We start from the raw sequence: 13,508 nt of genomic DNA, 5'->3' as shown, positions 1-13,508 counted from the left end.
AGGTACAAAAGTCCCCGAGAAATACGTTTCTAGTTGGTACTTTTGTTGATGCTGAGAAATCGGAATTAGTCTTATGTCTATCCCGTCTTCGCAGATGGACTCGAACATCTGCGCAGAGAGTAGCCTCTAATAAGGTAACAAACACACTCGAAGCGTAGGGTATCTCTAGAACTCCGTGCTACCCTCCCGCCAAGAAACATCGCATACTCCTTCCCCCAAAAAGACTCAAAACAGTGGCCCTTAGGCTCAAAGCACCAACATATGACAGGGAGCCCTCAGACCTCGCCCCTCAAATGCCAAGTTTGCTGGGAATCGTACGGAATCTGGACTTCGTTATTCCTCATCAAACGACAATCTTCCGCTGGGAACTTGTGTGAAGCTCCGGCCGGATGTTTTCCTCGTCCTCGTCAGTCTTGTCCAACTTCAAAAGCTCGAAACGGTTGGCCATGGGATTCATTGGGAGTCTGATCGGGGGCACTTGAGTCTGGACTCGCTGAGGTTCGGCAGGCAAGGGCTGCGAACATTCATCGACATCCCACTCGATTTTGGATCCCTTGTATTTGCTGCTGACGTGTAAGCTCCAAAGCACTTGTGTCCAGCGAGATGTCCGACTCACAATCGGCTCATCATGCAGGTCCGCGCATACATGGCATTGTGCACAGAGTTCGTGCTGATGTAACAGCTTCCGCCTCGGAAACTGACAGTAATGACAACCAAGTTGTGGATGTGCTCCATATCATCCCGAATCTCCTCTTCGGTGAGCTTCGGGTCGCATCGTCGAAGGATGAGATTGCGACTGGCACCAATGCCGAGCTTACTCGCAACATGGCCAGGCAAGGTGAAGTGCCGATCACTCCATCGAACATCAACCTATCATTGCAATTAGCCATACGTGACGCTGGAAACCGAACGACGTAGCCTACTCTTTTCTGCTTGATGTATAGATCATGGCGCCGGGTATGCTCAAGGAAGGCCGCTGCATCGGTGCCATGCAGGAAAGACACATGGGCAGTCCGGTCATACGGTCTCATGAAGATGTCCAGCAGCTGACCGCCACGTACATTGCCAGTGATATCAGCGTGAGTTGTGCCTTCGGCGAGGTTTGAGATCAAGATAGTCCTGGTGGCCAAACGCTCGAACCGAGGCCGTATGGGCAGTTGGGAATCATTCTGATCCCCAAAATCATGTTCAGGCTTGAGCTCAGGCTCAACGGGAGAGATTGTCGCCTCAGATTCATCGAGGTTGACAGGCTCCTCAGCCCACCCACGCTTGACAGGTTGCTGGATAGGAAGTCGGCTTGGGTCTTGGTTTCCTCGCGTAGCCGTGGCAGTCGTCACGCGGGGCTGACCGACTGGGCGTCGAATCCCATTCTGAGGAGCCTCGGATGGTGAAGTGACCTTCCCTTCAACATTGTCCTCTTGATAGTTGGACTCGTCACAGGTCAATACCTAGAAGCTCATCGCTTAGCTTGTATCGTTTACAGGGGTCAGAGGTGGAGACCTCGACTTACAGCCAGGGTAGCTTCAGTTACACCTCCTCGCATGAGGTTACGACGCAAGTTCGCTGTTGAGAAGTCAATGACTGGATAATTACCGGGGATTTGATGCCCGAAAGAAGCTGCGCATAGTATAATTTTTGTGCATACCGAATTCTTGGGCCGTTTTGACAAGGATGTCATGCTCGGCGCGGGTAATGGTGACGGTCAGATAACTTGAGTTAGGATCATTGTCGGTGTTCTTCAAGCAGGCTCCGTCAGCAATCCTCACGATGACGATGGAAGAGATGAAGGGTGGGCAGTCGTGTAAGCCGTACCAATTGAGCCCTGTTCAAAGAGTTAGCCTTTATCGTGAGATATTATTGATAGGCCGGACTGGGAGTGGCTCGGTTGCTAGTCCGAGCGAGGTGTAAATAAGAGGTCTTACCTTCTGATGAGGGTGTCCAGATAATTCCGGTCGATCGAGACCGTAGCATCGTTTGTAAATGCCATGATCTTTGTATTATCCGTGATGTCAATTGACCCAGGTCGTTTGTATTTTCGAGTCTGAGAAATAATTACTGCCGCGTGTGATGTTGAGGTAGTCGCGTACGGGTAGGTACAGGTGAGGCAGGCACCCAGAGAGCGTTACAAAGGTACATAGGTACTTGGAATGCCTTCCCTGCCTGGTGTGAGCGGGTAGGTAGGTAGCTCTATTATCTTATCGATAACAGCAACTGTGGCGGGCAGGCAGTTCGTTTCCCTTGAGGTACCTTATCGAGAGTGGTGGCTCGTGCTCGTGCTCCACCCATCCCCCGTTGGGTGACTTGGAGAGCCATCCTGCATCCTCTCCGGGCAGGCCACCTTTGGTCCAGCCAGTTCCTGGGGATGGGAGAAGGACTGCCCGTGGTCCCTGAGGCGGCACGTCATCCGGCGGGAAGTCTCGAGTCGTCCAAACCTCATCCCTTATTACTCAAACTCAATGTCGAGAACGGGAGCACCTTGACTGAACACGCCACAACGAAGGGACCCCTTGAATTGGGCGCAAGAGTCACTGTAGGGATTCTCTGGTTTTCGAGGTTAACCATCACGTACTCAACTAGAATAATCCTGAAGCTATACAGACGCAGAACCCTGACACCCGAACAAGAACATTGACTTCTTTAAAACCATTTCCTGTGCTAGAGACTGCACTGATATGCATCGAGGGCAAGCCAAGCACGAGAAGCTTGCTTTCATGACGGCGATGTTGACTGGAATGGATACTCAAATTGGAAGAGGACCGGATAACAGTGGTAATGCATCGTTATGCTGAGGGATGCTTAGTTTGATTGATGCAGTCCAAGCAGCCCTAGTATGCACAAACGGCCTAAAGTCAGTTGTAACAACTCATCATTGGGCAAGGTAGTGACTCGCCAGCTCCTGAACCTCTATATGTCTCGGAGTCCAGCAATAGGTTTGAAGAAGCACCCACAATGGCACAATTGTACTTTGCTTGATACATTGGAGCGATTGAATGAATCACTGGCGCAGTCAATTTGCCTGGTGAGGTTCCGCAAAAACAGAAAGAGACGGTTTCAACGACGGAACCGTTCGCCGCACGAAGCTGGGAACTCCCGGTTGCTTGTCGCACCCCGTCCCAGGGATCAAGACATGGGCAACCAGACTTTGCACGTCGATCCCGGCGGGACGGAAGAAGTTTGCATGTAGTCGGAATATATGCCACTAGTAAGGTATTAATGCAGACTTGCAGTTTCGCTCGGTCGCATGCACGAAAACGGTGCAGCAAGTACGAAAGATTGGCACGGCAAATTGGCTCTGTGTAGGCATGATGTGCACGCAAAAACCTGCTCAGAATTGATGCAAAGCGGGCCAAGACCCTGCGACTCTGCATCTCTGATGCCAAGCAGCGAATGCTGACTACCTCATTCCAAGTCCTCATGCCTCTGTACTCCGCAGACGTAGTCGCTACGAAGTACTGACGGGATGTCGGGCTGAGCGGAGGTAACTCTTAGGTGGTGTTACGAGCCACCAACATGTTAAGGTCCGAAACTGTGAGAGGCTGAGAGGCTTTCGTCGACTACCCAATTGTCTTTTGTATGTAGCTAGACGACTTGGCACTGCTTGTGAGAACCCAAGCTGGCTTAAGACAGCCTGCTGGACAACACAACGGGAATTTTCTGTTGGTGGCTTTACTACGTAGGTTGTTGCTCGGGTCGGGGGTTGGGGAACCCGTGAGGAGATCCGACGGGATGCTCACCTCACATTGAGGGTGGCGATGGCAATAGCGGCTTGGAGTCTCGGGCATGTGTTTGGGTAGATGTGTTGTCAGATTATGGAGTATTGAAAGGGAACAATTCATTAGACGACGATGTCATGATGGCTGCAAATCATCATGAACGGATGGAAGCGGCTGGTTATCGGTCTCGCCTCAGTCTCATGATTGATTGAAGATGTGGAGGCGCGTGTCCCGAGTAATTATTTTTAGAGGATGTCAACACGAGGGGGAAGGAATACGATGTGCCGGGTGGATCCCATATGCTGAACCCGATGCACCACCAGGTCGCGAACCTCCAAGTCAGTGACGCTCACGTCCGTCCGGGTACCTCCCTTTTTATTCGTAAGATACTACGTACTTTCTGCTTAGGTCAGTCAATGCTTAGGTACCTTGGAGACAAGGCATCTGAATCTGTACAAGTATGGATACCTATGTCCTCATTATCTACCCATGAGCCTTGTATTGATGTTTACCATTGTATAATAATACATGTCCGGTTCGGACTCTTCCAATTGTCATACAGACCTCATGAGATTGTTGAGTACTACTAAGGCTTCGCTCTCGAGCTGAAAAAAAGAGGTCGGGACCAACGCTTTGGGGTGGCGGGGATGCAGGCCGAGGAAGGCCCAGGGCATGTCGATACGCTAGACGGTAGAACTAAAGATCCCTAGCGCAATGAGGCAGGTACTGGTAAAAAAAAAAAAAAACAGAGAAAGAGACTGGATCGAAAGACGGTTGGAACATGGCGGCTGGCGGTTGGCTGTTGGCTGTTGGGTAGCCCAAGGTCGGAACCTGTCTGTCCATTGTCCATTGTGACTTTGTCACGGCCTATCCTCTCGTGCCTTTCTACGAAGTACCTATGCAGACGTGCCTTTCTGCACCCGTATGCAGGTTATTTTTTTCTGCATTGGATGCCCCAGCCAAAAAATAATGTTTCCAGCCCTCTGTTTGGCTGGATTCCCTTGCTGACTGGTCCGATGTCCTCTTCTCAGCCCGGGCTGTGCTGTGCCACCCCATCTTTCTCAATGCATTGGTGTGTGGCCTAACAGGCTTCGCCCCTGTTCCCTAGGTACCTGCTGCATCGCGTTGCCCTGCATTCCCATTTTTATTGTTATTTTTTTCATTCATACGGATTACGGCCTTGCCCGTGCCATGATTCCGTCACTACCTTAACGCGCCTTAGCCAAACTCGCACCCTTCGGCCACCACCCAATCTTCCCCTGGAGCTTCGAGGAGACGCTGGGAAAACCCCCCCATGCCCCCCCGAGAGTCACTTGCACATTCGGGGGATGGGCCTTGGTTGCTGTGGATCCACCAAACCTAATCAATCGGAGCCCCATCCACGTTCCCTTCTGTTGAACCCGCCCCGAAATCTCTCCTCCCATTCCAGCGCCTTCTTAGTTAGCCTGTTTGCTGGTGCCTCTACTTCCTCCCTCTCCCGGTCGACTCCTCTTTCCTCCCATCCTGATGTGATTTGCTTCCCAGCAGCAATTCAAACGCCCTTTCTCGACGTCCGCTTTTTCTGCTGTTTAATTCGAAACATCGACACTCGCTTGATTCTACCCGCTCGTTTTGGTCGTTTATTGAAAGAGGAGGAATTGACAAACCAAACACAAATCTCCCGGGTCCCAAATTACTCGACAAGCCAACGACAACCCCCAGGTTTTGTTATTGCGAATTTACTGTGCGAAAATAGGGGTGGCCACAACCAACACCATCTCCCTCAACCACGACTACTCGATACCGAATATCGAAAGACACAAAGGACGTCCTTCTCGACCGACTGCACTCGCTTATTAACCCATTTTGGTTAATTTTGAAGGCCTCGACGACGTCCTTCCGCTCGGAACCTCGTCCTCATCTTCAACACACCCTCATAAATTTCACCGGGAATCTACCTCCCCCCACATCAAAATGAAGGCCGTTCAGTCTCTCGCTCTCGGCCTTGCCGTCTTCACTCCTCTGGCCTCCGCCTGGCCCAAGTGGCTTCCAGATGTCGACGCCCTGGTTGTGCGGCAAAACGATGAATCCTCAACCGGTATGTCGTGCCACGTTTCCCCGGGAGCCTCCCGTCGTCACATTGTGTTTGTGAACCTCTATAGCTAACCTTACTCACCAGCTGCCGCAACTCAGACCGCGACTGCTCAGACTGGCGCCACAGCAACAGGAACGGCACAGGCGACAAACACCGGCGGCGCGAAGACCACCAACCTCAACACCGCAAAGCTTCCTACAGGCACTGAGACGGGCACTGGCACCAAGACAGGCACCAGCAAGTCCAAGGCGACCTCTTTCGATGACACAGATCCGGCTGGTGGCATTACCATGGTCACGCCAGCGGCCACGGCTCAGTCTATCAACCTTTACAAAATTGGAGACTTTGTCACTTGGGGATGGAACTACACAAACCTCCAAGCCTCTCCTACGGCCATCGATGTCCTTGTTTCGTGCTCATCCATGGCTCAGACCTGGACATTGACACAGAACATGACCTTTGCTCAGCCCGCCTCCTTCACCTGGGATTCGAGCGTGCAGGCGACCGACCCCTCAGCGCCGCTGCGAAATGACGAATACACTCTTGTTATCTATGACGCGGAATCAAGCGTCAGTGCTACCGCCCAGCCTGGCTACCTCGGCGTCTATTCCAGCTTCAAGTTTGGCATGTACAAGGCCCAAGAATACAAGCCCCTGAACGAGTGGAACTGCGCAACGTGCTCTGCTGCGTCTGGTCTCGACAGCAAGGCTCTCGGCATGGCTGTCGGTATGAGCATTCTCACGGTGGCCAGTTTCACATGGTTTGTGGCGGGAGTGGGCATGTTTTAACGACGTGTTCTATAATGACCAAAAAATTTCATCTGTAATTTTTGAATATCTAGTTGCTTTGGGGGGCCTTACAAGAGCGAGGAACAAGAGTCCAGCGGTAATCATTTACGGTGGTCATTTCTACACAACACAAGGGGCGGCGTTATGTGTCACAGCATGGTCGGGCAAAATATGACTCCGCATATAGGTAAACTCAAGACGTTTATGAGTGTTATCTTGATATATAGCTTAATTGATGATACTGGCTGATACATGGCCGTATGAACTATCGACTCTTCTCTTACACCATTCTGAGTGAGAATCCACCGCCTTTCTCTTCCCTGTCTCTGCCCTGGAAGATGCCGCTAAAGTCGACATCACCCAGATCTGCGGCATTCTGCCCGCGGACGGGAGCATTCGGTTCATGTCTTCGCCTTTTCTCCTGGCCAGCTTTGCTGGGGAACGTTGGAAACATGCCCTCCTTCTTGGGCTTTGGGTCCTCCCTAAAATATTTATGCTCCAGCATCTCCTTGGCCGACGGCCTCGAATCCGGGTTCAACGAGAGCAGGTCGTTGAGCAACTTACACCCGGCATTCGTCAGTGTGGTAAACTTGGTCCGTATCATGGACCCTGTGGCATTGGGCGTCTTGGGAAATCGCAGAGACCGCGCGTTGGGCAGGCTCCTGAACGAGGGCCACGTCTCCTGCGTCGGCACGCCGCAGAGCTCAAAAATCTTGGTCACCTGGTCGACCTCGTTGGTGCCTTGCAACAGCGGCTCCCGCGTCAGGAGCTCGCCAAAGATGCAGCCTACACTCCACATATCGACGGCCTTGCCGTAGGCCCTGGCACCGAGGAGCAGCTCGGGCGAGCGATACCACAGCGTCACGACGAGCTGGGTCAGCTTCGGGGCCGGGTCGCCGACGTACCGCGCCATGCCAAAGTCTGCTATCTTGAGCTGGCCGCGGTTGTTGAGGAGGAGGTTCGAGGTTTTGAGGTCGCGGTGGAGGATCCAGTTGTCGTGGAGGTAGGCGACGCCGGCGGTTAGTTGCCGGAGGAGGGTTTTGACTTCGGAGAGGAGGAAGGGTTCGGGCATGTCTTCTAGGATGCTCTTGAGGTCGTGTTCGACGAACTCTAGTACTAGGAAGATACTACAAACTCTGTTGTTAGCGTTGCCACCGCTAAGAAAGCAGACTGATAGATGTATAGGTTACGTACTTTTCAATCTTTGAGGTGTCGTCCCCCACAACAACCTCCTCAAGGTGGACGATATTGCGATGGCTGCAGTCTCGCAGGATCTGTATCTCTCGCAGCCCCGTCACAGGCAGCCCGTTGCGATCACTTGGTTCGATCTTCAACCTCTTGAGCGCAACGACCTTGCCACTAGAAGCCTCCTTGGCCCGCGATACCCAGCCGTATGTACCTTCCTCGATATCGTTGAGCTTGTCGTAGTTCTCCACGCTCCGGCACTTGCCCCAGTGGCCGACGGGGAAGCGCATGAGCTTCGCCGTGCCCTCTTTTGCATCTGATGGCGCACCGCCGTCGCCATTGGCTGTTGTTGTCCTTTCCTCTGCGTCGGGCGTGAACTTGCGCCGTTTCGCTGGCCGTGTGCTGTCGTTGGCGTCGCCGTCGTTCTCAGTTCCATTGCTGCTCTTCGCCGCCCTCGCCTGTTGCGCCAATCGTTCCGCCTCGGCGGCTTTGCGCGCCTTTTCGGCTTTCAGACGTTTCTTCTCCTCCTTTTCTCGCTTTAGTTTTGCATCCAAGGCTGCGTCCTCTGCGCTGTCTGCCCACCTCGATTTGGCGTTGCTCGCCATGGTCGGCGGCGAGGGTGGTTGTGGATTTGGTCGCAACAGACGGGAAAGCCTCCTTTGAACTAAGAAAGCATATGATGTAGGTGAGTCTCCAATCTATGTCTCGAGAGGGGTTATCGGGGGGACTCGTGTGTGGCAGTTTCGTCGTAATTTACGCAACTTGGGAATAGCCCACGACTTGCAATCGCGCTGCCGTTCAGGTGGTGCAGTGAAGCAGGGATCAGACGCGGCGACTCGGCGGCTACCATGCTCCGACTTTGTCCCATTCTTTTGTTTTTTCTCGGGGACCTGGCGGCGGGAGCTCATGCAAGTCACAGCCAGAGCTAGCTAGGTAGCGTCCCGGAATTGCAGGTAATACTTCCCTTATCTTATCGTACCCCAAAAGTTTGGTTTGACAAAGCTCCAGAAGCTGCTCCTGCTTGTCACTGGAAACTCTCACGACGCGCAGCCATAAACGAATCGAACGAAGCGAACATCGTACAAGGCTACCTGCCTCACCCGAAACGAGAAACCTCTCCTCGAATTGCAGTTCCACATGCACATGTGCTACTAAGGCCTCCTCTCTCTCTTGAGGAATCCCGCGATGATCCCGACAGCTCGTTGAAGCCCAGTAATTTACTCGAAGTAGCAAAGAGAACCTGTGGAAATACGCAAAGATGCAGCGACTATCTCGTCAAAGAATTTTGTGGGATGGCCTTCGTGGCGCTACCATATCCCGCGCCGTGCAGCGGACCAGCGCAGCGCATGCTTCCAGATGCTTTTCAAGTACGGTCTCGAGGCGGGATGGAGAGGAGAGGAAATGGTCCACGCCTCTGGCAAAGCAACTGGCCGAGGCTATCTCGGTATTAACCCTGCGCTCTTCTTTACCATTGATTGCATTCATCTAATGTTGTTCATGTCGTAGATGACCGGTCCCGTACCTCTCGCGAGCTATATGCGCATGTGTCTGACCGGTGACATTGACGGATACTATACGGGTTTGGCCGAAGAGAACAGAGATCAGTTCGGCTTGAAGGGAGACTTTGTCACGTCGCCTGAGATTTCCCAGATATTCGGCGAACTGATTGGCATCTGGTTCGTTGCGGAGTGGTTGAGCCAGGGCAAGCCTAGTAAGGGCGTCGAGCTCATGGAGGTCGGTCCCGGACGCGGCACTCTAATGGACGATATGCTTCGTGTAAGTGGAATCGAGTTACCTGTGGCAAGTGAACGTTGACGACTGACATTCCGTATATAGACTATGCAGAACTTCAAGGGTTTTGCGCAGAGCATCGACGCCATCTACATGGTTGAGGCCAGCCCTCAGCTCCGAGAGGCACAGAAGAACCTCCTTTGCGGTCCTGACGCGCCCATGACCGAATCCAAAGTCGGCTATCACAGCGTTTGCAAGCGGACCAACTTACCCATTGTCTGGACCGAGACCATTAAGTCTATCCCTCAAAGTGAGCATCGTGGATCCGTTACAGCTTCGGGAGGACCAGAAGGGCTGACACCATCCCCAGGCTCCGAGAAGATGCCCCTGATTGTGGCACATGAGTTCTTCGATGCGCTCCCCATCCACGCATTCCAAGCCGTCACCGTCCCCCCTTCCCCGCCCAAAGAGCCCATACCAGGACAGCCCGCTCCGAGAACCCCCCCTCCTCGTGAACCTGAAGGACCCAAGATCGAATGGCGCGAAATGCTCGTCTCGCCGACACCGCCAGACGCCACCCACGCAACCATGAACATACCGAAATCAGAACAGGGCGACCCGATCCCCGATTTCCAAATGACGCTTGCCACAGGTCCAACCCGCCACTCGCGTTACGTCCCCGAGACCTCATCCCGCTACCGCCGTCTGAAGGCCACCGTTCCGGACGCCGTAGCCGAGATCTGCCCCGACGCCTCCATCTACGCCGCCGACTTTGCCAGCCGCATCGGCGGCTCAAAGCAGCATCCCAAAGCCCGGCCTTCTGGTGCTGCACTGATCCTGGATTACGGCACGTCCGACACCGTCCCCATCAACTCTCTGAGAGGTATCCGCCGTCACCGCCGCGTCAGTCCCTTCTCGGAACCCGGCCTCGTCGATCTGAGCGCCGACGTCGACTTCACCGCCATCGCTGAGGCAGCGATGGTCGCGAGTGAGGGTGTCGAGGTCCACGGACCGGTCGATCAGGGCGCGTTTCTGGGTCAGATGGGCATCAAAGAGCGTGCCGAGGTGTTGATAAAGCAGGTCAAAGCCAAGGCGGCCGCTGACAAGGCGCAGGCCATTGAGGGTGCCTGGAAGCGTCTTGTTGACCGTGGCCCCGGCGGGATGGGTAAGGTCTACAAGGCCATGGCCATCTTGCCTGAGAACGATGGAAAGAGGCGTCCCGTCGGCTTTGGCGGCGATGTGTAAGAGTTGTCGTGTACTTTTAGATTAGGAACCACTTGTAAAATGATACCAAACGAGAGCAGACTCGAGAGCATTATTTGCGATCATATAATTGACAATGGGGTACCCCCGACCTCTACATGACAATGAATTTTCTCTCCTGAATGACGGAAACCGAGTATACTGCGCCAACGCCGCCCTTGAAGTGCATACTTTACACTGCAATTACGCAATTGCTACTTTTCCCGATGCCCGGAACCCAAAATGCCCACCGTCTATTTCTTGCTTACAAGCTTGGCGTCTTCCTCATCAGAATCATCCGAGAACCTGTCGCCATCTTCTCCCACTGCGAAGATGGTCTCTCCATCCAAAGACTCGCGAGGGATGTGCCTTTGTGGCTGTGCTTGGGGCATGCTCGCCGGTGCGGCCGATGAGCCACCGTGGCCAGGAGTGGATGATGGAGCAGTGGTGTTGTTCTTGCCCAGTTGGGCTTCCTCGTCGTCATCGTCCGAGTCAATGCCGCCAATATCAGCCATCGTGAACGTGCCATCATCGTCTTGTGCAATTTCGTCACTCATGGCGAAGCGTCGGTTGTTCGCCGTCGGTCTCCAGACGTAGGCAATGAATGCCACATCGGCGAAGTAGACAAGATTCAACCAACCATCGAGAACGAACCACCGCGACTTCCAGTGAAAGGGAACGTAGTCGGGGTCGCTGACTGATGCGAAGCTGAAGCTGTTGAAGAAGAAAAAGCCGAAGATGACGAAAATACTGATCAGGATACACCACCATAGCTTCTTGTACATGGCTTCCTTTGCATGCTGCTTGCGCTCACGTAGATCCTTGAGCGTGAAGTTCAGGGAGTTCAGCGTCCAGATATAGAATCCGGTAAGTGTACCTGCAAGAGGGAGGACGATGAGAAGCACGAAGGGTCCTATAGTGTGTTAGTCTGCAACGGTCTGAGTAGCTCGAGGTATCAGGGTCTAATGGCTTACCAGCAGCGTCTGGGGTAATTAGCAAGCTGGTGATCGCGTACACGAGCCCGAAGACAAAGTGGGCAATCGCAAGCCAGCGTACCCAGATCATCGTTCGTCCAAGCGTGTGTTTGACTACACCGTATCCCATGCAGACAATGAGCAAGAGGAAGAAAGAGAATGAGTTGCGAGCGGCGTTCAAAATGGCTACTATCACTAGCAACACCTTGGAGCCGATATTCGCTCCATTTCGGTTGAGGTAGTCTGTTTTGGGTCAATTTATATTCTTGCAACTGAGAAAAGGGAGCCTCACCATAGAAGCCCCATGTCAAGAGCATCTCCACAACAAGGAAGATGATGATGGCCGTAATGTAGTTCTGAACCGGTACTGTAATTGTGATTAGATGGGCAACAACTGCATTGAACCTTTCGACTTACGAATGTCATGGCGGTGCTGGTAGTACAAAAAGCCCCAGAATACGGCAACTAGGGCATAGAGAATGGTGATTCCTCCGTAGAAGGGTAGCTTCGGGATTTGAGTCGCAGGCAGCTCGCCGTAGGCATTACGGAACTCCACGACAGCGGTAAACTCGCCCGCGGTGAACTTATCGGTCAGGACGCAGTAATAGCCCGTCTTCTTGATCATGTATTTGGTGCTCTGGGGCTCCTTGAGGTGAATGGCTTTCGTTTCGATGATGTTCTTCGACTTCGTCGTGGCTTCCTTATCGATGATGAACTTGCCAATGTCCGTCTCATTGCAGTAGTTCTTCTGAACAAATGCTTCCTGGCAAATGCCGATTTTCTGGTTGAAACGGAGTGTCAGCCACCCGTAATACTTGTTCTCGGGCTTGTCGAACGAGGGTATCTTACATTCTCTGCATCCGGAGTCTCACGAACGCCAATCAAGTCCTCGTCTTTCCACTCGAATATGACCAAGCTCACGGTAGGATCTTGATCCGCTGGCGCTTCCTTCGGGATGAACATGACGTTGATGTAAGGGTCAACAGGTCCGCCCCAGGCACTGCGGCTGTACATGCCTGCGTTATACCATTATCAGTATCGTGTCGTGCATAACAAGTACGCTCTCTAGCCACTGTCGGAATTACCTGAGCATCTCTGTCTGTTCTCGTCCGTTTGGTCCTATGGCAGCGAGGTCAAATTAGCTTCTAATGGCACCGGGCTAGGTATGTCGCAATCATTGCTTCAAAATAGGAGTCTTACCATTTTCACCTCCAGAGCATTAGCCGCCCAGAGGGACATGCCCAGGACGGAGGCATAGAGCCAGGCCTTCATCTTGAGGACAGGTACTGTAGGCCGGAAGATTGCGACGGAGAGTAGGTATTTAAGGTTTGGTAGACTAGAAGTCGAGGGGAAGCGATCGCTGCGTGATGCTCGCCTTGGGTGTCAAGCTCCAGCCAGCTCTATCTACGACGATGTTACTGAGACGATGATCGCGTGTAGCATGCCGAACCGAAAGAGGGCATGCGACTTGGATACGGTTGGATAATGGCGCTGAAAGATCGTGGAATTCAGCAAATCCGGCCAATTCGGATACGTTGCACGGAGACGGTGTTGAAGGGAGCTTGTAGCAGATGGAAGTCTGTCAGTGCCAGCCTGGCAGACAGGAACCGGACCTTGCGCGAAACTTGCAGCGTGAGGGAGGTGCGTGCCAAGCTCCGAGGTACCTACGTACGCTTACTGCTGGAACTTTCAACACATGGAGAGTTTCATTGGTCAGTACGCCAGGGAACACTGCGCTACTGGTTTCTACGCAGAGCTGCTAGTTGAAACATAGGTACCTTTCTGCGTCTTTAGAGGTAGA

General features: G+C 53.0%; 5 protein-coding genes across 5 annotated transcripts; 2 read left to right on the top strand and 3 right to left on the bottom strand.

Annotated features, from left to right (window-relative positions):
- Positions 1–343: 343 nt before the first annotated feature.
- HER10_EVM0007614 (uncharacterized protein) lies at positions 344–2,550 on the bottom strand (the record flags this gene model as incomplete). The annotated part of the gene is made up of 7 exons (XM_035477166.1): positions 1,923–2,550; positions 1,813–1,822; positions 1,646–1,736; positions 1,511–1,563; positions 924–1,448; positions 617–870; positions 344–563 (listed from the first exon to the last, which is right to left on the bottom strand). The coding sequence occupies exons 1-7, from the start codon at positions 1,985–1,987 to the stop codon at positions 344–346; spliced, it is 1,218 nt and encodes a 405-aa protein (XP_035336235.1). The 5' UTR covers positions 1,988–2,550.
- Positions 2,551–4,934: 2,384 nt separating this feature from the next.
- HER10_EVM0009038 (uncharacterized protein) lies at positions 4,935–6,837 on the top strand. The gene is made up of 2 exons (XM_035478540.1): positions 4,935–5,790; positions 5,872–6,837. Exons 1-2 carry the CDS (start codon positions 5,667–5,669, stop codon positions 6,573–6,575), a joined length of 828 nt encoding a protein of 275 aa, XP_035336351.1. The 5' UTR covers positions 4,935–5,666; the 3' UTR covers positions 6,576–6,837.
- An 18-nt stretch (positions 6,838–6,855) lies between these two features.
- HER10_EVM0006860 (uncharacterized protein) lies at positions 6,856–8,588 on the bottom strand (the record flags this gene model as incomplete). Its single annotated transcript, XM_035476433.1, has 2 exons — positions 7,770–8,588; positions 6,856–7,702 (listed from the first exon to the last, which is right to left on the bottom strand). The coding sequence occupies exons 1-2, from the start codon at positions 8,363–8,365 to the stop codon at positions 6,856–6,858; spliced, it is 1,443 nt and encodes a 480-aa protein (XP_035336165.1). The 5' UTR covers positions 8,366–8,588.
- A 227-nt stretch (positions 8,589–8,815) lies between these two features.
- On the top strand, positions 8,816–10,736 carry HER10_EVM0003059 (uncharacterized protein; the record flags this gene model as incomplete). The annotated part of the gene is made up of 4 exons (XM_035472746.1): positions 8,816–9,204; positions 9,267–9,536; positions 9,597–9,801; positions 9,862–10,736. Exons 1-4 carry the CDS (start codon positions 9,019–9,021, stop codon positions 10,734–10,736), a joined length of 1,536 nt encoding a protein of 511 aa, XP_035335804.1. The 5' UTR covers positions 8,816–9,018.
- Positions 10,723–13,314, bottom strand: HER10_EVM0006120 (uncharacterized protein). The gene is made up of 7 exons (XM_035475715.1): positions 12,908–13,314; positions 12,793–12,826; positions 12,557–12,723; positions 12,125–12,488; positions 12,000–12,074; positions 11,708–11,950; positions 10,723–11,646 (listed from the first exon to the last, which is right to left on the bottom strand). The coding sequence occupies exons 1-7, from the start codon at positions 12,977–12,979 to the stop codon at positions 10,988–10,990; spliced, it is 1,614 nt and encodes a 537-aa protein (XP_035336096.1). The 5' UTR covers positions 12,980–13,314; the 3' UTR covers positions 10,723–10,987.
- Between the last annotated feature and the right edge of the window lie 194 nt (positions 13,315–13,508).

Source organism: Colletotrichum scovillei, assembly GCF_011075155.1.
Source record: "Colletotrichum scovillei strain TJNH1 chromosome Unknown Contig00003, whole genome shotgun sequence".
Taxonomy (NCBI): Eukaryota; Fungi; Ascomycota; class Sordariomycetes; order Glomerellales; family Glomerellaceae; genus Colletotrichum; species Colletotrichum scovillei.
This window is presented reverse-complemented; position numbering and strand designations above follow the sequence as displayed.